The 20,058-nt window shown below is 39.2% G+C and overlaps 1 protein-coding gene across 1 annotated transcript in view; it reads left to right on the top strand.

Annotated features, from left to right (window-relative positions):
* The window catches only part of LOC145995123 (lachesin-like), a 356,578-nt gene that overhangs the window by 261,363 nt on the left and 75,157 nt on the right, over positions 1-20,058 (top strand). The window contains exon 2 of the mRNA XM_083131660.1: positions 14,169-14,386. Coding sequence (XP_082987786.1) covers positions 14,169-14,386 — 218 coding nt within the window. The remainder of the gene's footprint in view (positions 1-14,168; positions 14,387-20,058) is intronic.

Below are 20,058 nucleotides of genomic sequence, written 5' to 3'. Positions count from 1 at the left end.
AGCAAATAAGATGAGGAAATATTTCAGTATGAAGAGAAGAAATAGATAATTAGATGACAACACTGCAGCCATATGCAATACGAGTTGTGATTCTCTCAACTCTGCAAAAAACGTGTCAATGTACTAACAAAGACAATCATAATTAAAATTATAAAACAATTATAATCTTTACGACCGACGACGCTCGGCATCTAAGACTATTAATTCAATAATGTTCAGGAAATAAATTTGAGTATTGTCACTGGTGGCGATTTGCTTAGATGTTTTGTGGACACAATGATTCCAAATCATTATGAAATTTAAATGGAAGAAATAATATTAAATATATAGAACGTTCGCTGAATGCATTGGCGACGTAGGTTTTGATCGATTTCAGGTGACAAAATCGTTCCCATCTCATTGGTCCATTTGCTTTAGAATCGCGTAATTAGAGGACTGCACGACGTATTTAACTCTCATCGGGTACGGTCCCGTGATGGTGGAGAGATACTTTTCAGGTAACATCAACAATAATTTCTGCCATCTTTCCAGTTCTCGAGTAGCAATAGTAACTATTGCTTCCACTAACAGACAATGACGATAACATTAATTGGGACGCTTACTCCTCTTAGGTATGTCGTTGACAATTGTGTGCGAATAGCATAATTGTAAGCGATTCTGCCCCGAGGAAATGGGCCCATCCACGTTACCCTAGGAGAGTCTTTAACTTGGTGTCAAAACGCGGATTCATGACGTAATAAACTTGATTGTCATTTGAGAGGGTGACGAGCCATCTGCTGATTGACGATCGAAGCTTCCATTCCAGATTGCCCCTCCGTGATCCTAAATAGATATTTATTGGCGATTGAGTTTCAACGTAGGAGAACCGAAACGGTTACTCCTGTTCATTTATGAGTACTTTTCCTTACAAGGTTACCCGTCAACTGTAACAACTGCTACCATGTTCTGATGACCACAGCAGCAACCAAACCATGATTATCATTTCTCACATAGCCATAAGCACGTTGTGGATCTTTGAACTCTGCAAAATCTTGTCAGTGTGTTAACAAAGGCGTTGCTCTTTCAAAAAATTCATTATATTTACTATCAACTTGTGGAATTTGGTATGTTAACAAAATATTCACGATTATGGTGAATTTACATTAGAATTTATATTGAACAACACTTTACAGAACGCAAGTTTTAATAAATACAGTTGAAACATGATTGATTGATTGAATTGAAAAATTATCTGTGTGTGAGCACTTAGCCTATTTTGCAACCATCACATAATATGGGGCCCCATATATAAAGTAAAGTATACGTGTCCGAATTTTGAATTTGAATTTGAATTTAAAATTTTGGGAGCGTCAGCACTTAGGCTATTTTGCTCCCGTCACATTATACGGGGTCCAGCCCCTTACCATTACAAATTACAACTCAAACGTTGCATAACTAAAAACTTTAAAACCTTAAAATGTTCTGACTTGTTAAAAGCTGAGGCTGTAAACGCGCACTCAGCACACACAAGGACATAAAACAGGACAACACACACAAAATTATACTGGCCATAGCGCCAGTCGCCAGAGCCTCGTTAGTCTCTTGTCCAGGGTGCACTACGTGGAAGTGAGGTTGACTTTTGGGTGCACTACGTGGAAGCAGCACCCCTTACACCCCTATACGTGTCCGAGTGCTAAATCATTCTTACCTGGGTTAAAAGCTGAGGCTATAAAGGGGCATTCGACATATATAAAGACAAAAGACTGGCTGTAGTTCCAGATACCAGAGCCTCGTTAGTCTGCAAAATTCAGTACAGGGTGTACTACGTGGAAGTGAGGTTGACAATTGGGTGTACTACGTGGAAAGGCCACACCTACACCTCAATTGAAACATGAACCCATTTGTAAGATTGGTTGTGTAGTTTTGAACTAGCGCATTAATTAAGCTCGATGATGAGACTCGATGTGCTGACCACGTGTAACCCAATGTAAAGCCTAGTGAATGCGTATTTATAGACTGAAGACATCCGTGTTGCTTGACGAGCGGCTAGTAACAGCTATGATAGCAGCACCAAGCCTGACATGCATAACCTACTGAAGTATTCATCCAATAGCAGAAATTAATAAATAAAAACTTGCCTAACCAATTCACATGTTTATTTCTGCTATTAGATTCATACTTGAGAAGGTTAGGCATATCAGGTTTGGCGATTTTAGCATTTATCTCCAATGTGATATAGCTGTCGCTAGCCGCTCGTGATCATTTGACGCTTGGTAATTAGGTGTGAAACACCCATGTCGTTTCGATATGAAAACTCCCAAATGTCAGATTTAGTCTACTTTCTCTCTTACACACACACATACATGCTTCATACGTAGCCCGCACACGAGCACATTGAATATAACTATTGAAGGAAAATCCTCTTTCCAAGAAGTAGATGTTCCCATCTTTGAATCGATCACATTTAACGACCAAGTGCCCCAACACAGAACACCCAGGACCTTTTCGTTTATGATCGGCAGTAAAGCCAATTTCGAAAACTCTTTGCCTTGAGCAAGAAGGGGCTTTGAAAAAAACTATCCTGATGACGCTCGCATTCTCGCAGGCAACTCTATCGACCATACACACTAATGCAGGCTAGATAAAACTGTTATCGCCCAGCAACGTTCACCAGGGAGGGCGGCTCGACTTTAGAATGAAGGCATAGTGTGTTTTTTACTACAGAAAATCCAAGGTTTTGACTCTTGAACAGTTTTCTATGGAAAAAAAATCCATTTCAATCTAAGGAAACTTTACCCGTGTTCAATTTTTATAAACAGCAAACATAATCACACTGAAACACACTAGTTTTCATTATATAATATTATAATAAGGACTTAAACAGTTGCGAAAAGAAAGGCGATTCTCCTTTTCCACATTCTGTTACTGAATTATATCGTAAACTGTATGTTATGGGTGTTTGTGTGACTTTGAACGATCTATCAAATTACATAAGAAACTCTCTCCGCTAGACCATCTTAAATTTAAATTAAGAAATCATTTTATGGATAACAAATGTGTCAACTGAAACAAATCTTATGTCGACACTAATACCAAATTCATCATCATCATCCTTCGCCGTTTCCTGCTTCTGGCTGGGTCGGCATAGAAGTCAAGCCTCTCCATTTTTATCTGGTCTTCACCATTCCTCTCTTTCCAAGTGCTCCAATCTTGTCAACTTCCCCTAACACTCTCCACTATCTGCACTTTCCACCGACATCTTTGTCTCCCCTTTGGCTTTATTAACACTCCTTGTGCATTGTAAGCTATTACTGGCAGTCTTTCTGCATCTATCCTCTTCATTTGTCCGAACCATCTCGTCGGTCCTGGAGGTTCACCACCTCCACTATCTTTCATATCTCCTCATTCCTTATTCTATCCCATCTAGTCTTCCCAAATATACTCCTTAAAAAAATCATCTCCACTGCTTTCATCTTTCTTTTGTCTGTCTCTGTCATTGTCCACGTCTCTGCTCCATACATAATTATTGGTACATGTTGTGTGTTTATATTACCATTTCATATGTTTACATCCCTGTTCCATATTAATCTTCGAACGCTTCGATAGAGTCCTTTTCTGTTTACCTCCTCATCTATTCTGCCACTTCTCTCAATTATGCTTCCTAGCTAACTGGGAAATTATCAATACCAAATTAAAGTGTACACTTCTAGTGATACACGTTTTGAGGCATAAAACCACACGGAGAAATGCATCACATATCAGCTGCAGGTTGGTGTCATGCAGTAAATGCACCAATTGAGAAGATCAGACACAATCAATACAAGTAAACCAAAATTGCACGTTTAACTGTGTCAAATAATGCTCAATAATTGTCCAAACCTTGGCCAGTTGTGTGTGTAACTTCTAAAACAGGAAAATGTAATACAAAACTATTTAAATGCAAACTTGAACGAACAGCACCCATTGACTCTTGTACCTAGTCTAACCATAAGTATTGTTCCACACTATTTTGTGAATAAGTTGAATATGGTTTCAGATTTTTAAAATTTCTTTTAGTATGTTACACTTACATATATAGCGCACAAATAGCACCAATTAAGTTTTCAAATGCCCACTTTTTGCCTTCACACAGGCTTGAAGTCTAAGGTAAGCTCCAAGTCAAAGGTCTTCATAACGTATCCTGGACATTGATTGTTGTGAAATGTTCAGCTTCCGTGCCATTATTACTTGCTTCCGGATGGGATTTCGGCGGACGGGAGCCACCACTGCTTTAACAGCCGCCGCTGTTTATTCGGTGAAGTTGACCAACTCTTGGGCAATCTTTCACACTACTAGTGTCAGTGAATCTCTGGATTGTGTGATACACAAACATTTTGCTGAACTTCAGGGTTTTTATGGGCTGGAATATCCCTGTGGGTGACTTTCCAAACGTATGCAGAGCTATTACGGCTGCGATGTTTTCATATTCGCCCTGGTCCATTCTAAGCACAAGAAGATACATGTTTACTCTTTCACAGTTGAACACACAATGGTCAGGAGTGACCTTCAGCACAAGCATGCTTCATGACACTTGACTACGGATGTACAGTCAAAGCCGAAAGTTTGTAACAATGTTTATGGACAGACCAGGTATATTGATTATTTGAGTTAAGAGTGTTTTACGTAAATCTATCTACGTATCTGTGCGTTTCTCACTTAATCTTCGTATTTAAATGTTCTTATTTGTATATTTATCAAATTATTTTATATTATAATCATCAATTTGTAAAATCTAAAGTAGAAATGGTTAAGTGGAAGAAGAGACTTGTGCCTTAACCAAGCATTCAAAACAATAAGTAAAAGCAAATATTTAACGAATTGCAAAGTTCAACTTACTCGCATGTACTAATACATGCCAATGACTAAACAGTGCAAATACCTGCACTAGGAAACAAATTTTCTGTATTGAAATCGTATTTTTCAAATAGAATTGCAGTACTTTTGTAATTATCGTAAAAATAAACATATCACACCCACGCATACATTATTTTCAATTTTACAAGATGTTACAGTAGTTATGAGAACTTTCGTAGCAGAAAATTAATTTATTTTTAACGAATTGTTTTCCTTCTTTTTCAAGATCTTTCATAATCTCGCTAGACAAGATATAATCTCTGAATTCAGCATTGAAATGAAATGATTATCTCTCCAACTTGAATAGTTTGAAAATATCTTATATATCACTACTGAAGTTCGTTTGGACAAAGTTCAAAATTAAGTAGCTAATGGTTTTTGATGGAAACCTTCCGGCCGAAATGTGGTTCCGGATAAACCACGTAGGAGGGACGGTAGCTCATTATCATATCCAGCTTTTTACATTCTACTTTAGAGAAAAATGGCGAAAGATCTAATTTTACTGCGACAACGGAAGTATTTTCGTAATATTCAACAGAATTTGCGAACTCATCAAAGTATTTTTAGACTTTGGTGATGCGGAACTACGCTTGGCTTACTTTCCCGAATAGAATTTTAGGATGCAGTGCATTCTCAGGTAGAGAAATACATCATTTAATCGCTATTTACGTTCTTGTTGAAAGGTACAAGAGGAGATGGGATGTCATCCGCATAATGTGTAGGTGGAAACATCCTTTTCACAGATCATCGCTTCACGATGATTAGATTGAGAAAATTTATGATATGATAAAGAGTCTTTATAAAGAGCAACTTCAGAAGTTGTACGGAAGGAAAATGGTAAACGGATATTGCTAAAATATTTGTAGAATACAAGGCGTACGTATAGACCGGTAGCAACCATGAATTAAACTCTACAGAGAAAAAGTTGGATGGGGAAAAAAAGAGTGAACTCTATTTGGGAGACTGGTGCGGTTCTGAGGGTGAGCAAACTGGGAAATATGCAAATAAGTTTGATTCGGCACTAACCCGCAGGAACGTTCTTCCTAGTTATGCAAATAAGGCGATACCGGAAACTAAAGTTCCATTGTTGGACGCTTTGTGTGGAATACCTTTTTACCCTCCGGAACAAGCGCCTTATTCTGTACGTGGACTCCAAGAAGGAATGAAACTGTCTTTAACACACGTTGGGTTTGAAACCTAACGCTGTGTCCTCGTGATAATAATGAGTGATAAATTGGTACTGATGATGGGACTTTCACAAAGGAGTACCTTTCTTAGGCGAGGACTCGAACTCGAAACTTAGGGTAGCGAGACGGTAAGTGAACCACTCGTTCAATGCGGCGGCCTCAACGATAGTACAGGGGCGATCCTTTATGAAAGCAACCAAATGTCAACCTCTCTTCCCCGTAGGATATCCTGGACTGCATTTTGTAGACTAACGAGGCTCTGGCGTCTGATGTGCAGCCAGGATAATCCTCTGCAGGTATTGTGTTGTGTCATCCGTATATGTTTGTGATTGTCTCTTCAACAATCTCATCGTATCACCATTCATTCCCGTCTATTAGCCAAAATAGTTAAATACAGTGTGTGACGTAAAATAGCATAGTTCAATCAATCAAAGATAGTACAATAATGTACGAAAGCAAATATAATAAAATGAAGGGTATACGAATGCAAAATATCGTATAAATGTGATATGTCTCATAAGTAATAGCGCAAACTTACACATGTGAAAGTACACGATAATAGAAGCAAGAAAGCCTCAGTAAACATGGGTCTGCAAACGAGCCATTTCCGAGATAATCGCGAATGTGTGATTACAAGTCTCCACGGACTTCATTGTTTGTAAACGTCGTCCTAGTTGGTAAAATGCTAATAATGTGTGCGAATGTGTGATTACAAGCCGTCATTAATTGCATTTTGTAAACACTGAGTGCTTTACTCCTTGCGCGGTCCGAGGTTTTCTCTTTGTTTACAAAACAGAACATTTCCGAGAGGTGGCGTTGCAATCAAACAGAACATTTCGGACAGATGGTACGGCTTGTACCCACACATTTGCACACATTATTAGCATTTTATCAACTAGGACGATGTTTACAAACAATTAAGTCAGTCACGGCTTGTAATCACACATTCGCGATTATCTCGAAAACGGCTCGTTTGCAGACCCATTTTTACTAAGACTTTTTTTGCTTCTATTATCGTGTACATTCACCTGTGTCAGTTTCCGCTATTACTTTTGAGACATCCTGTATGTTGTTCTTGTGAACTGCATATGAGTTCTCTACAAATTCAATTGTTGAATGTTTAGTAAATATCGGATGGATTATACGAAAAAGGACATACAGAGAAACAATCCTGCAGTAGACCATACGAATTCCATTACTTTCCTCATCCAGTGGAAAGGTACCAACCTGGACAGTCGTATCTGAATTAACAGATTCTGGAATTCGGAAGGTTCGTAAGGTTGTGTGTTACAAACCATGTGTATACCAAAGAAAACGTACAGCTCAGCGAAGTTGAGGAAAAACCAGGCAAACTAGAGAATTAAAGTGGATAGTCATTTGTTTTCTCATTTTGCTTGTGGCCGAGTGCTCCCGTATTGCCATATGTATTACTTCCTTCCTTCAAAATTATTATTCTTAACTATAAAGCCAAAATTTAATGAGAGAGTTTAAAACTCATAAATAAATTTGTTTCAATAATAATTGGTATAAATCTATGATTAGATCCACAAATTTCTGAACACTGTCCAAAAAATAGACCAATTCGACTAATATTTTCCTTTCCTTGTCAAAAACAATTTAAATATTACCTTTCTACTTTCGCTGTTTTCAATTTTCCCTTTCATTTGGATTTGAGTTTGCTTTTACACAGACAGGGTAATCGTTACTGACCCTACAGTCTAAAGTGAGATCCGAACTACTAGGTGCCTTCACCGGGTGTCGAACCCGGGACTCCTTAATTACAGTGCTACGACGTTACCACTAAGCCTACCCTTTCATAATGAACAAACACTTGGCACCTAATAAAGGAGACGCCATGGTGTTTTAGAATGCCAACAATTTTGGCAATGCAAAAACATGATTACATGGTAAACAATTGATTACATCGCCCACGCTTTCTGGCTTTTTAACTGTTGAAAATTCGTCGAAGGGTTTTCCTTATTATGGTCAACCTGTACCTGTGAAGAATATGCGCATCACTCTTAGCACAAAAACATCAATTTGCGCAACTATCGTACGGTAATGACGTTCTTCTACAGCTGACAAGTAGCCCACTGCAGTAGGTCATAAGTAAACACAGAAGTTAGTTTTTCAGACGAACAATTTTATCTTCCGTTTTGGCTTCCACCCCAAACTCTTTTCTCGCAAAAAAAATTGAGCTATCTGCTCGACTCTCTCTCCTCCTTCACAGAGCCTATTATCAGAAGTTGACTGTAGGTTATTTAAGGTGCCTTGCCTGTCATCAACACCGCGTTATGCAATATTCAGCGCCTTTTTGTTCGTCAAAGGAAAAAGTGATTGTTCTTCTCCGGGACGTCTTAAAGGGGAACTGCAGCGCGCTGGTGGAGACGTTGCCAGTGCAGGATATGAACCGTGAAGGGAAATTTCGATGCAGGATGTGACGTTGGAGAAGTTGTTGGGAAGCAGGAAGGAAGGGAGCGCCCCTTGTGTTCAGAAACCTCCACGTGGAGGAATGGACAGGGAAGCGAATGCTCATATGTGTAACGAACCGGTTAACGGAAAACGAAACAAATCTGTTAGCAAATATTAAGGAGATAGGCTGTTATCATAATATTCAAGTTCATTCTTTTAGCAGCTGAGAGATCAGAAACGCTTACATCGGGAATTGGAAACTAGATGGACGCGCATTCCTATACTTTGTTACGGTTAACTATGGAGCAAGCGAACGTAATCAAGTCTCTGCGGAAGTAGTGACGCAAGGCGGCTCCACTAATGAACACGTGAGAGGGAACGGGATTGCGTGGAGGAGAGAAACCAACTGCAGTTACCAGCCTTCGTAGCAGCGTGTATTGCTTCTCTCTGCCCAGTCAATTTTTTTCCTTTCTCTGACACAATGCGTGGCCTTACTCCAGAGTTAGCTCGGACAGAGTGTAAGTGTGAATGTTATTTCAAAGAATGGCAAAAGAGAGTAAAATAGTTCAGCACCACAGTCATTTTATATTATAGAACAAACAAACAATTCAAATGGTATCTCTCTCTCTCTCTCTCTCTCTCTCTCTCTCTCTCTCTCTCTCTCTCTCTCTCTCTCTCTACATCCCGAGTACTACCATATACACAGCCACCAGCGCAGGCTGGTGGCTCTGAATTAGGTGAAGAGTTAATAGGAAGAAAATGAAGTAATAGAGAAAATCAGATCAATAGTTACACATACTTTTTAGAAAATGAGATTTCTAACAAAACACACACTAAATTTAGTTAGATATCCAATTTTCTAATAAGTATGTGCAAGTATTGATCTAATTTTATCTATTACCCATTTTCTTCCTATTAACTCTTCACCTAATTCAGAGTCACCAGCCGCCGCTGAGACACACATACACACACATTCATAAATTACAACTTTTGGAAGGTAAAGCTAATCTGTCATGGGTATTAAATTCGTGAGTAGGTTAGAAGCTAATCGCACGGCCATGAAATGAGGCGGGTGGGAGAAGTTCGAGCTGTTGCCACGCCGGAGCGCAACCCCATGTGTTCGGGGGTTTAAGAGAATGAATGATCTCGTTATAGAGTTGGTCTTTGTAATCCAGGTGATACCAACTGACAGTATTTGCTCGAAAGGTCAGGGATGACACAAAAGTGCCCCGGAGGGAGTCGGTCTGACGCTCGAACTAGGCAACGTAGCGCGGTTGACGTTGCCACGCAGTACGCGGTAACCAGCGACTTTTGTCCCGCTCGCTTTGCTTTTCCCATATGTAGCACCAGCGCAATTCTGTCAAGCCGCCTATTTTCATGCCCGTGTGTTTAGTCACAAATATTTTTCTACAAAGGTGTTTCAATGTATTTTGTCAGACTGGAACTTGAGGCTTCCATGCTTTCTCTTATAGCATTTACGGTTAGTGATACTCAATATTGTCCCATCAAATATATTGTTCAAAAAGCCATTACTTTGACATAGCAAATTTATTACACATATTTCTTGTAATAAAATACACATTTACATCTCCAATAGTGGAGTTCATTTTTTTCTTCATAGTGACCACTTTCCGTGGAAACAAATACAAATAGAGATTTGCAAGACTTGCGTGAAAGAATTGTGGTTGCAGTAAGCAACATTACCCCGCACATGCTTCAAAACTTGTGGCTTGAGGCTGACAACCTGTTTGACATTTGCCGTGATACTAACGGTTCACATGTGGAAGTGCGCTAGTTTTCTTGATTTGCAAAAAAATTCTGAGTTTTTACATGTTTGTACAAAGTTTGGACAAAAGATATTGGTAAATAAGAAAGTTGTTTTTACGTATAAGCGGGACACGCTGTATTAGTACCTATGAATATCATTAGATTAATTATGACTTACGATTTTGTTAGAAGGTGTTAGATTTTACCACACCCTCAACTAGCCCACATCATTTTTATCAACTCTGAGCCAATAAAAAGGGATGGTATAATCCCCAAAAAAACCACCCACAAGCCAACTCGGTGGCCGAGTGCATTAAGAGGTCGACTTTCGACCTCGTCACCAAAGTTTTTGGGTTCGAATTTTGCCCGTGCATTGGATTTTCTTGTAAATATTTATTATAAATTTCAATTAGCGATTCCTCAGTTAATCGTCGTGATTAGCCGAAAGTGACAGAAATGCAAAGACTGATAAATAACAAAAAAACTTAAATAACCATCAAAAAAGTTCCTACGTTATCAAGAGAAGTTATTCTAATAAACTCCGACAGCGAACTTCGTATTCAGTTATACGAAGTATATGAAACATTTCATTACAAAAAATATAAAAATTGTTCTCCACTCACGGAAGGAACTTGACTAAATGAGGAGTGGAATCGTAGGTGAAAATTGAAAGTTCCGTGACGTATGGAAACTTTACCAACCCATTCCAGTCCGGAATGAAACTCATTCGTCCCGGCTGGAACATAATATCAAAGAACGAGCCCGCCTGGAATCTCCAGCGGAAAGATTCTCCAGCGTGGAAGCATTCTCTCCAGCGTGGAAGCATTCTCCGCGTCTGTCTCTCCCTGGCTATGTTTTCTGCTCCCAACTGCCCTCGGGGGAGCATATCCGAATGCATTTCACTTTGTGAAGTTTCCGAAGCTGCTTCCGGCCCTGGCGTCTATGTATCCTCTATTTTCCCATTTTAGGCCACGAGTGCTGAGCCCCTGGTTTCTGCTCTTGCCAAGCGAACCTTCTGGGATTCTGAGAGAGAAAGGGAGAGAGAGAGAAAAGAGAGAGAGAAAAGAGAGAGAGAAAATGAGAGAGAGGGAGAGAGAGAGAGAAAAAGAGAGAGCAATTCAAAAGTCACGTGTTGCCTCCTGGCTAAGTATACCCGCCGAGCCATCTTTCATCATTGTGCTACGTTTCTGTTACATCCGACGTCGCCCTGAAAGTGAAAACACTCTTTCCCTCTGCTTTCTGCAGTTTTTCGCATTATCTTCCTGCAGGGTGTTACAAAAGTCTACATACAAAGGTAATGTCACTTCACAATATAATATTGTCATATAACTGCGAACAATATGGCTGCGTCACATGAAAAGCGTCAACGATGTGAGCCAATAGACTTTTGAGACAACCTGTTCTCATATGCTTAATTTTTTTTTTAAAAAAACTACATTCTGTTCCAGGAATTTATGGAGCAAGCGAACGAAAGCAAGTTCTCTGTGAAAGGAGGACTCGAGGGGGCTCGAGCAATGAAAGCGTGAAAGGGAAAGTGAACGCATGGATGAAAAATGCTACCAGCCGCTTGCAGAAGCAGGCACTCCTTTGCTGCGCCAACTCGCTTTCTACCCTTCTCTACCGTTATTCGCTTGCTCTACAGATTCCCAAAACAAAGTGTACATTTCAATTATAAGTACACGTTTATTTTAAACATGTACAGAATATATGAAATACGCATATTAAAATTTTAAATGATATTTTTTGTCTCTGTGCTTTTGCGAGTGTGAACACGGAAAATTCAAAATCATCAATAAGTTCGTTTAGGTTCTAAGGGAAATCGGTAGGGATGGAAAAGAGTATATAGAACTTGCTCAAGATAGGGAAAGATGGAAGGCCTGTGTTGCTGCAGCCATGAACCTTCGGGTTTAAGAAGGCTAGGGAGTTAGTTAGTTAGTTCGTTTAGGTTCATCAATATTGTTACGACCTTACTTATTTTGTAACTTTGCAATTCCATGTTAAAAGAAAAATTGATATAGTGTTAGCTCGAGTCCTTGTTAATGTCCATGATACTACATGTTGTATGGATCGGATTTTGATGCAAATATGAACGCGCCAATCAAGGCGTTTTTGAACAAATGTATTAACCTTTCTGTAGCAATATAATAAAGTCAGCTCGCTTAAGACAACGGGCATTTATTATGATGTAAATATAGATTTGCCAATCAAAGATTGTCAATATTTGATGAACTTACCTAATTGTAATTAAATAATGGCGGAACATTTAAATTTGTGTATTTATAAAATGTAAGATTTTATCAACGTTAAAGAAATAATTGTTAACTCAAATGAATATGTAAACTTTCTGTGTAAATTATTAATAGCCAAACTATGTATTTTTCAAATATCTTTCTGTTGTAATTTGGAATATTGTAATAAGAAATTACCTAAAGACAGGAGTTCAAGGCTGGAACTTTGGGTATAAATACGAAGCAGTTTGGTCTGTGTAGAGGTCTGTTCTGGTGTCAATCTAGGAAGAAGTGAATAGGTGTAAGCTGCTCTTCTGTAAAACCTAGACTGGATAAAAATAGGAACGGTCTAATCTAGGAAGAAGTGAATAGGTGTATGCCGCTCTTCTGTAAAACATAGGTTAGCCGAATGAGATATAAGTTCCAATTTAGGAAGAAGTAAACAGGTGTTAGCCGCTCTTCTGTAAAAGCCTAAATTGGCCATCTCGGGTGTTAATTCCAAGTCTAGGAAGAAGTGAATAGATATATGCCGCTATTCTGTAAAACCTAGGTTTTGGTCACCCTAGTTTGACCTTTCTAGTAAGTTTTAAATTATCTACTAACAATTGATCTCCAAGTTCCAGTTACGAGTTACCTAACCACTGGCTGTAAGTACTCAAGCAGTAAATAATCATTTGATTAAAACTTCACGACTTTGGTTGGATTTGTTCTACACCTACCCCGAAGATAGATTTCAGTGTAGACCCTTAGAGCCTCAATGCTCCCGGCTATAGGAGTAAAGGGTGAGGAAAGTTACTAGGAACGTAACAATATGTATATTTGTTTAGGCTTTTGTATGTGAAATGGGAGCAGGAAAAGAATAGAAAATAATCCAAGCAAAAGGTCATAAATTATTGAAGACTGAAGCATTATGATATGATTAATGTTAATTAAACATAATTAAAATATCATTTATATTCAAAACATCATTCATGAGCTTAAACAAACGGAGAAAATAAAATGAAATTTCGAAGAAATATTTTAATAATAATAATGATGATTATATTTAATACAATTTTGTGAAATAACGACCCTCATTTACTCTGGATACTTCAATTAAGCTAGACTAACAGTAAAGCAATGGCAGATAAATAAAATGATTACGTGAATAAAAAAAAGTAAAAAGTAAAAAGTAAAGTGCTCTTCTGTGCATAGCACCACGCCATGAAGGCGTATAGGGGGTGTGGGGGTAACGCCCCACACTTTCTTGATCCGGTCATGAGTGGGATGATGTGATCAGCATCACGCCCCTGACCGCCTTTACCCCCCCAGTGTTTCCCCCAGGTACCCATGTTATTCAACGCTGGGTGAGCGCCGGGGCCGCTCCCATCGTTAGAAAAGTTCCCGGATTTGAACCGGCCGGGGATCGAACCCGGGACCTTTAGCATGCTAGTCATACGCGTTACCGACTGAGCCACCGCGGCCACCGATTACGTGAATACTGATAAGTATAATTATTAACTCTATTCAGTAAAGAGAGTATGGTCAAATACATATATTTATACTAATTTTTACTTTTCAAAAACATCAGGTTATTACATACACGATATTTCACTTTTAGACATAATATTTATGAAATGCACTTAAAAACATTTAAAAATGTGAGCTTTCAAAACTCAACGTTGATGCACACGAATGAAATATGTATTATTTTTCTTTCCAGACGCAATTAACGAAAATACCTACAGGAGAGAAGAGAGAAGCTACGAGACCTACAAGGGCGCCAAAGACCGTGCGGCGGCCGGAACGGGAAACCTAATTAGCACAGGTTCAGAAAAAATGGCCGCCATATTTGCCACGGAAAATTCCACCGAGGTGACTGCCCAAATCGGAAGCACGACAACACTTCCCTGCGTCGTCAAGAAATACGGGAATGGCGTGGTAAGTCAATGTTTGATCAGAGCATGAGTGTTTGGTTAATTGCCACGTGTGCGAGTAAAGTTATTCTAGGTAAGATGGCGTTCGCTTCAAAGGTGGGAAAGAAACGACAGTTTATTCTATGTAACAGGGGCGACATGTCCACATTTCAAACGTTACAAGAGAGGGCGAGTTAAAAAAAGAAGTGTACAATGCACGTGGGTGTACTTTGCCTTCATTTTCAGTATTTACCAGAAAGGAATCAAGGCGAGCGGTGAAAAAACTATGTTTGATATTAAACGTCTGCAAAATGTACACTGAATATGTGAAAGTGAATTTTGGAAGTTTGTCTAGAAATACCAGCACCTTTATCCATTTTCATCCTAATATTTCTTGCTTGAATATAAAACATCGTGCAGAAATGCTGTATAGAACTAGAGGTTTTGCTACCCTTGTGGTGAAATGAATTTTTTTTAGTGACAGAAACTCTTCTTCATATAAATATGAAAATGGTAATCTGTTATGAAGGGACGGTAGTGTAGAAAAGATCTTTCGCATTCTTGTCCTTGGACATAAAATCGGAGTCATCGATATAATATTATAGACAATTACAACACTCAGATACGCATTTTTGGAAACATACATTGAAATGTTAGGGTGTAAAACATGGTAATTGACATTTTACTCATTATTGAGTTTCTCAATCAGAAAGGTTATTAGAAGCTATACTGTAGATAAATTGTTTTCGTGTTGTGTTTACCACTTTCAGAAGCGTGCAGTGAGTCCAATGCAAATTGCTTGACATGGAAATTACACGAGAAAATTGATGGATTGCTCTTTTTACTTCGCAACTAAATAATGGCCAAAATGTAGCCATGTTCAATTGATCTCGCTATCTCCTTGGCCTAGACGAGGCTTAGTCAACCCTTCTTATAAAGAGTGCTTTTCCATGCACGTGTGAACTGCACAGCGAGCAGGTGGTACTCTAAGGTTTAAGTAAGGCACAAAGGAGGGTTCGTCTGTTGCGTTCGTTCAGCGAGAAACCTCTCGCAAACTAATTCGTGAGCAACAGTGCAGTGTGGATTATAATCAGACTGAAGAAGAGGATGTTTCTCTAAACGCAAGAAGCTCCCCGACTCTTGCTTTCTGGACTTGAGGTGAGTGTTCATGCGGACAGCTAAAACCACAAGGTGCGTTCGCTGGCATCCACAAGCCTTGTCTAAACAGTCATAATTAAAAAGCACTGAATTTCTCACATGTCCATCCACAGACAAACTTGTATCTCGAAATAGTTAATTTCATCAAGACATTGGGAGTTTCACTTTTCTAAATTTCTACTATGAATTCTACTATTGGGTTGGTGCATAAGTTCGTAGCGTATTGTTATGGGTTGGCAACACTGCGTTGCCAAGAGTTTCTTGTCCGTTATTCCATTGTTATTGGTAAGTTTGTAGTTTTACACGTGACCACAAACGATCATCTGGCAAGAATTCACCAAACTCCCTCTCCCAATTGTACCTGTGGAGAACATAAACAAACCCGCACCCATTTATTTTTTCAATGCCTGGTATGGAATACACAACGTCAGGCACTCTTTAACAGACTCCTTCGAAAAAAGGTTCCTTTTCCTCTCTCCTTGCCCTCTTTACTTTCATCACCTTCTCCCTCTACTATGTGGATTCTCTATGGATTTGCTCGACAGTGTGAACTCCGCTTTTGATATCATCCCTCATCATTGCAGTGAAGTGAAGTGTAACAAAATATTGTGCTGTTCATACTAGTGCGCGAATTTCCAGCCCTCAATGTTTTCAGACCGTTGCCCAAGACTGCTACCATGCAAGCGGTGAGGGGCATGAAGAAGAAGAAGAAGAAGAAGCGTTCGTGAATACACAGTCTATTCTAATTCACAGCACATTTTGTCTATTTTGCGGACGAATCAAGATGGACTGTCAAGTGGACAAAGTTGAACCTTTCCGGCACATTCTGCTCTTCTGGGACCCAAGCGTCTCGATCGATATACCCAAATGTAACCCTCACGGTCCCAAAATTCTCGATCGAGACGCTGTGTCAAGGTCGTAGTTTTTAGGTTATAACTTTTCTAATTTTGGCTAGAATTTCGATTTTTTTATATTGTTCCTAACACATGCATTTAACAGAAATGTTTCTTGCACCTTTTTTTCTTCATGAAAATGGAGGTGAAAAGGCGGGAAAAGGGACTTCTCTTTTGCGTCTCTTTTCAAGGGAAAATTTTGCCGACAAAGGAAGACCGGGTTTGTAGTTCTAAAGCAATGCTTTTCACTCCCGCCTGTTAACTGCATTCGAAGGAAACTTGTTTATCAGTATACGATGTCAAAATGAAAGTTTTCCGTGAGGGCGCAAGCAGGGGGTGGGATGGGGGAGGGGAAATACTGGTTGTTGAATCTGCGTTGTGAGAATGGAATTTCGAAGTGCGATTAAGGAAACCTTTGTTTTTTTAGCACAAGTTGCAACAAGGGTTACCCTGCATTGTCTAAAAATAAAATTTCAAGCAGCTGCAAGAATCGGCGCTCATTTTTCACTGCGTTCTAGCTTTTCGTCCGTGAATGTTGTGCGTAGGTGTCGTTTTGTGCCAAAGTGCGAGGACATTTTTTGGGTGAAGTGACAATTTTTTAAAATTATTTTTGGGGGTTTTCTCCCTTCCCCCTCCATATGTACTCCAAATTTGCATAAATTTTGCATTTTGTGCATTTTGACATTTATCCGGGGGGCGGGGGAAACCATTTTTTTTTAATAAAAATATTTTTGAGGGGATTTCCCCCCTTTCCCCCTTCATATGTACGCCGAATGTGCATAAATTATATATCGTCGTCTGAATCTGTGATTCATTCTGCATACAACGGTATATCTTTCATATCTCTAGAGCATTTAGTTTCTGAGCTATAGTCATTTCAATATAACTCTGCAGTTCGCTCAATTCCAAAGCTTGAGACAGTGGCGTACAGTCTTAGAAAAAAATACCTGGGCCACGGGACGTAGAATTTCGTAACGTCTTAAAGCCTGTTGTTTATGCAACCCAAATAACAAAATATTCGCTTAAGTTTGCCTGGTGATTCTGAGTTCTCGGGAAGGATTGAGCTTTGATAGCATGAGTCACATGACTTATGCCCCAGCCACAACAAACAGCTGGGTGCTACGATGCCTCCAGAAGAAAATTTCAGGAACTGGTTTTTTGACAAGATCTACTCGTAAGGAAATACTATTCTTTCAAGTGATATTAGAGTCATTGTCAAGAAGGTTTGCTGAAATTATGGTTCTCATCACAGACCACATGCCACACGTTAATTGTTTAAGTCCAGTTCATGCACTGGACGTACAGATTAAAATGGGATCCGAACCAAATGCCTCTCTATTTGGTATTGAATTCGGATGCCTTTCATTACATGGCGAAGACGTTACCACTACGACATCAGAGAGGCAATGGCACCCCTTGAGAAAGAGATAAGCGAAAATTGCTACGTGACAAACCATATTTGACCGTAAATTTTAAAAATAAGACAATATTTTGTACTGACAGTTTCGAACCGTGGGAGAGGCATATATTTTTTTGTACCATCGTCCATTTCACGAGTTTATAATTCTTCCTCACCGTCACGAGTAACGCGAGTGGTAGAAGAAAAGCGAAGTAAAATAACTGAAACAGAAATAAAAGGAAAAAGGGAAATAAATTTTATTCATAATATTCTGCAGTCACTTGAGTTGTATTCACGGGATGCTATCTTTAAAGAAAGCCGTGGTCTCTTCCTTGTCTTTTTCGCTTTCTTTGTGCTCTTGCTTCCCCCGTCACGATTGGTCTAAAACTAATTAATGCGACGTTAATTAAACAATCCAAACAACGAAACAATGCACAATCAACTGCACAAAACAACATTCCAAATGTTTTCGAATCGGAAAACAATTGAGATGCTGTAAAATGACTTAAGATGCAGTAATAAAGTGGGAATTCGGTACCGTATAGAATTAAATCGGTAGAGATGTTCGATTTGATTGGATGTTTGTTATTTAGATTTGCTATTCTTTCACTTTTGGCAAATAGCGACGATGAAGATGAGTGATGCTATGATGAAATTGATGAAGGGACACTTACCAAGGACACCCACGCCCAAGTCGAGATTCTAACCAGGGACCCATGGCATCGTAGCGCGCTGTGCTAACCACTCCTCCATGGAGTGAACATTATACCATATTTTGTGTGCTCAATTGGGATCAATCAATGGAATGAATACGCATATTATATGATTAATAAATTCGTATCATAATACCACGTCATATTATTCGGCACGAAGTAACGTCAGAGACATTCAATCTTGCATTTTTGCCTTTCAACTAATTCTTTAATTCAGGTTAATCACAACAATAAGATAAATTATGAAGCAAATGATAGTGAATGTGGGATATTATTTCGAATTACCTGACAGAAACAACATTAAGCAGGCTCGGTGGTCAAGCTCATTAAGTGATTGACATTCGATATCGTCGCCAAAGTTCCCGGGTTTGAGTACCGTCCTTGTCGGGGGTGTTTGACTATTTCGTCATCAATTTCATGTAATGGTCACTCGTGCTTATCGTCGCGATCATCGAACAGGGAATAAAAATTATAAAAATAAATACGATGGTTGTTGAGTTGGTGTTTTTAAAGTCCACTTTATGCACAGTAAGGCTAATCGGGACTGGACCTACAGTTTCAAGTGGGATCCGAACCACTTGTGCCTCCACCAGGTATCGAACCCGGGACCCCTTGATTACAAGGCGACGACGCTACCACTGCGCCATCGGGGAGGCCCTAATAAATACGATGGAAGAGTACTTATTTCATCTCTCACGAAATCTCCTACAAAACCGGAATATATAAAATACATGAATATTCATTCACATACATTTCCGATTTCTATATTTAACTAATCGAGACCGAGAACGGGAGAGCAATTTTCAATTCGACAAACCGAGAGACGGAGAAACTGTCAAGTCTTCTTGGCACCTCCGTAATCGAGTTGTTCTGTTTGTCATTGGCTTTGTATTGGCAATTATTGTCATTATTCTTCCCCTGCAGGTAAACCATAACGATGAATTATGATGAAATGAAGCAGATAAAAGGGCAAGAACAAGAAAGTCATGCCTGTTCGGGACTCCAACCCAGAACCTTATGTAACGAGATTTGAAATTCTGGAGAAGGCGTCCGTGTTTCGCTTGGTTTTCTCTTTCCTCTACTTCTCTTATATTATCATACATGTATAATAAAAATGGATCTGATACGATATGTTGCGATTCATAATTGTGCTGGTTAGATGCTACAGATGTGAATTCCAACCTGCAATATATTATTCCCTTTTGTTTCGTATCTGGTTGAACATGAAATTTTCTTACACTGTGACAATTTCTTTCTTAGTTTTGGTTTGGTGCACAGATATGCTAATCTGGACTCGACCTTCAGTTTAAAGTGGGATACTAACCACTATGTGCATCCACCGTGTATCAAACCCGGGATCCACTGATTACAAGGCGACGACGTTATCACTACGCCATCGAGGAGGCCCCATGACGAAATGTTATTCACTCGATCTCTACCATAATTTATTTCAGCATTTACATTTTCGTTTTCTTCTTCTTTTTTCCTTTTGTTAACTACTCTTATACAACTCTTTTTGCGTCTTCGAATTTCT

This window comes from Lepisma saccharinum, chromosome 11 (genome assembly GCF_977018435.1).
Source record: "Lepisma saccharinum chromosome 11, izLepSacc3.1, whole genome shotgun sequence".
Classification (NCBI taxonomy): Eukaryota; Metazoa; Arthropoda; class Insecta; order Zygentoma; family Lepismatidae; genus Lepisma; species Lepisma saccharinum.
This window is presented reverse-complemented; position numbering and strand designations above follow the sequence as displayed.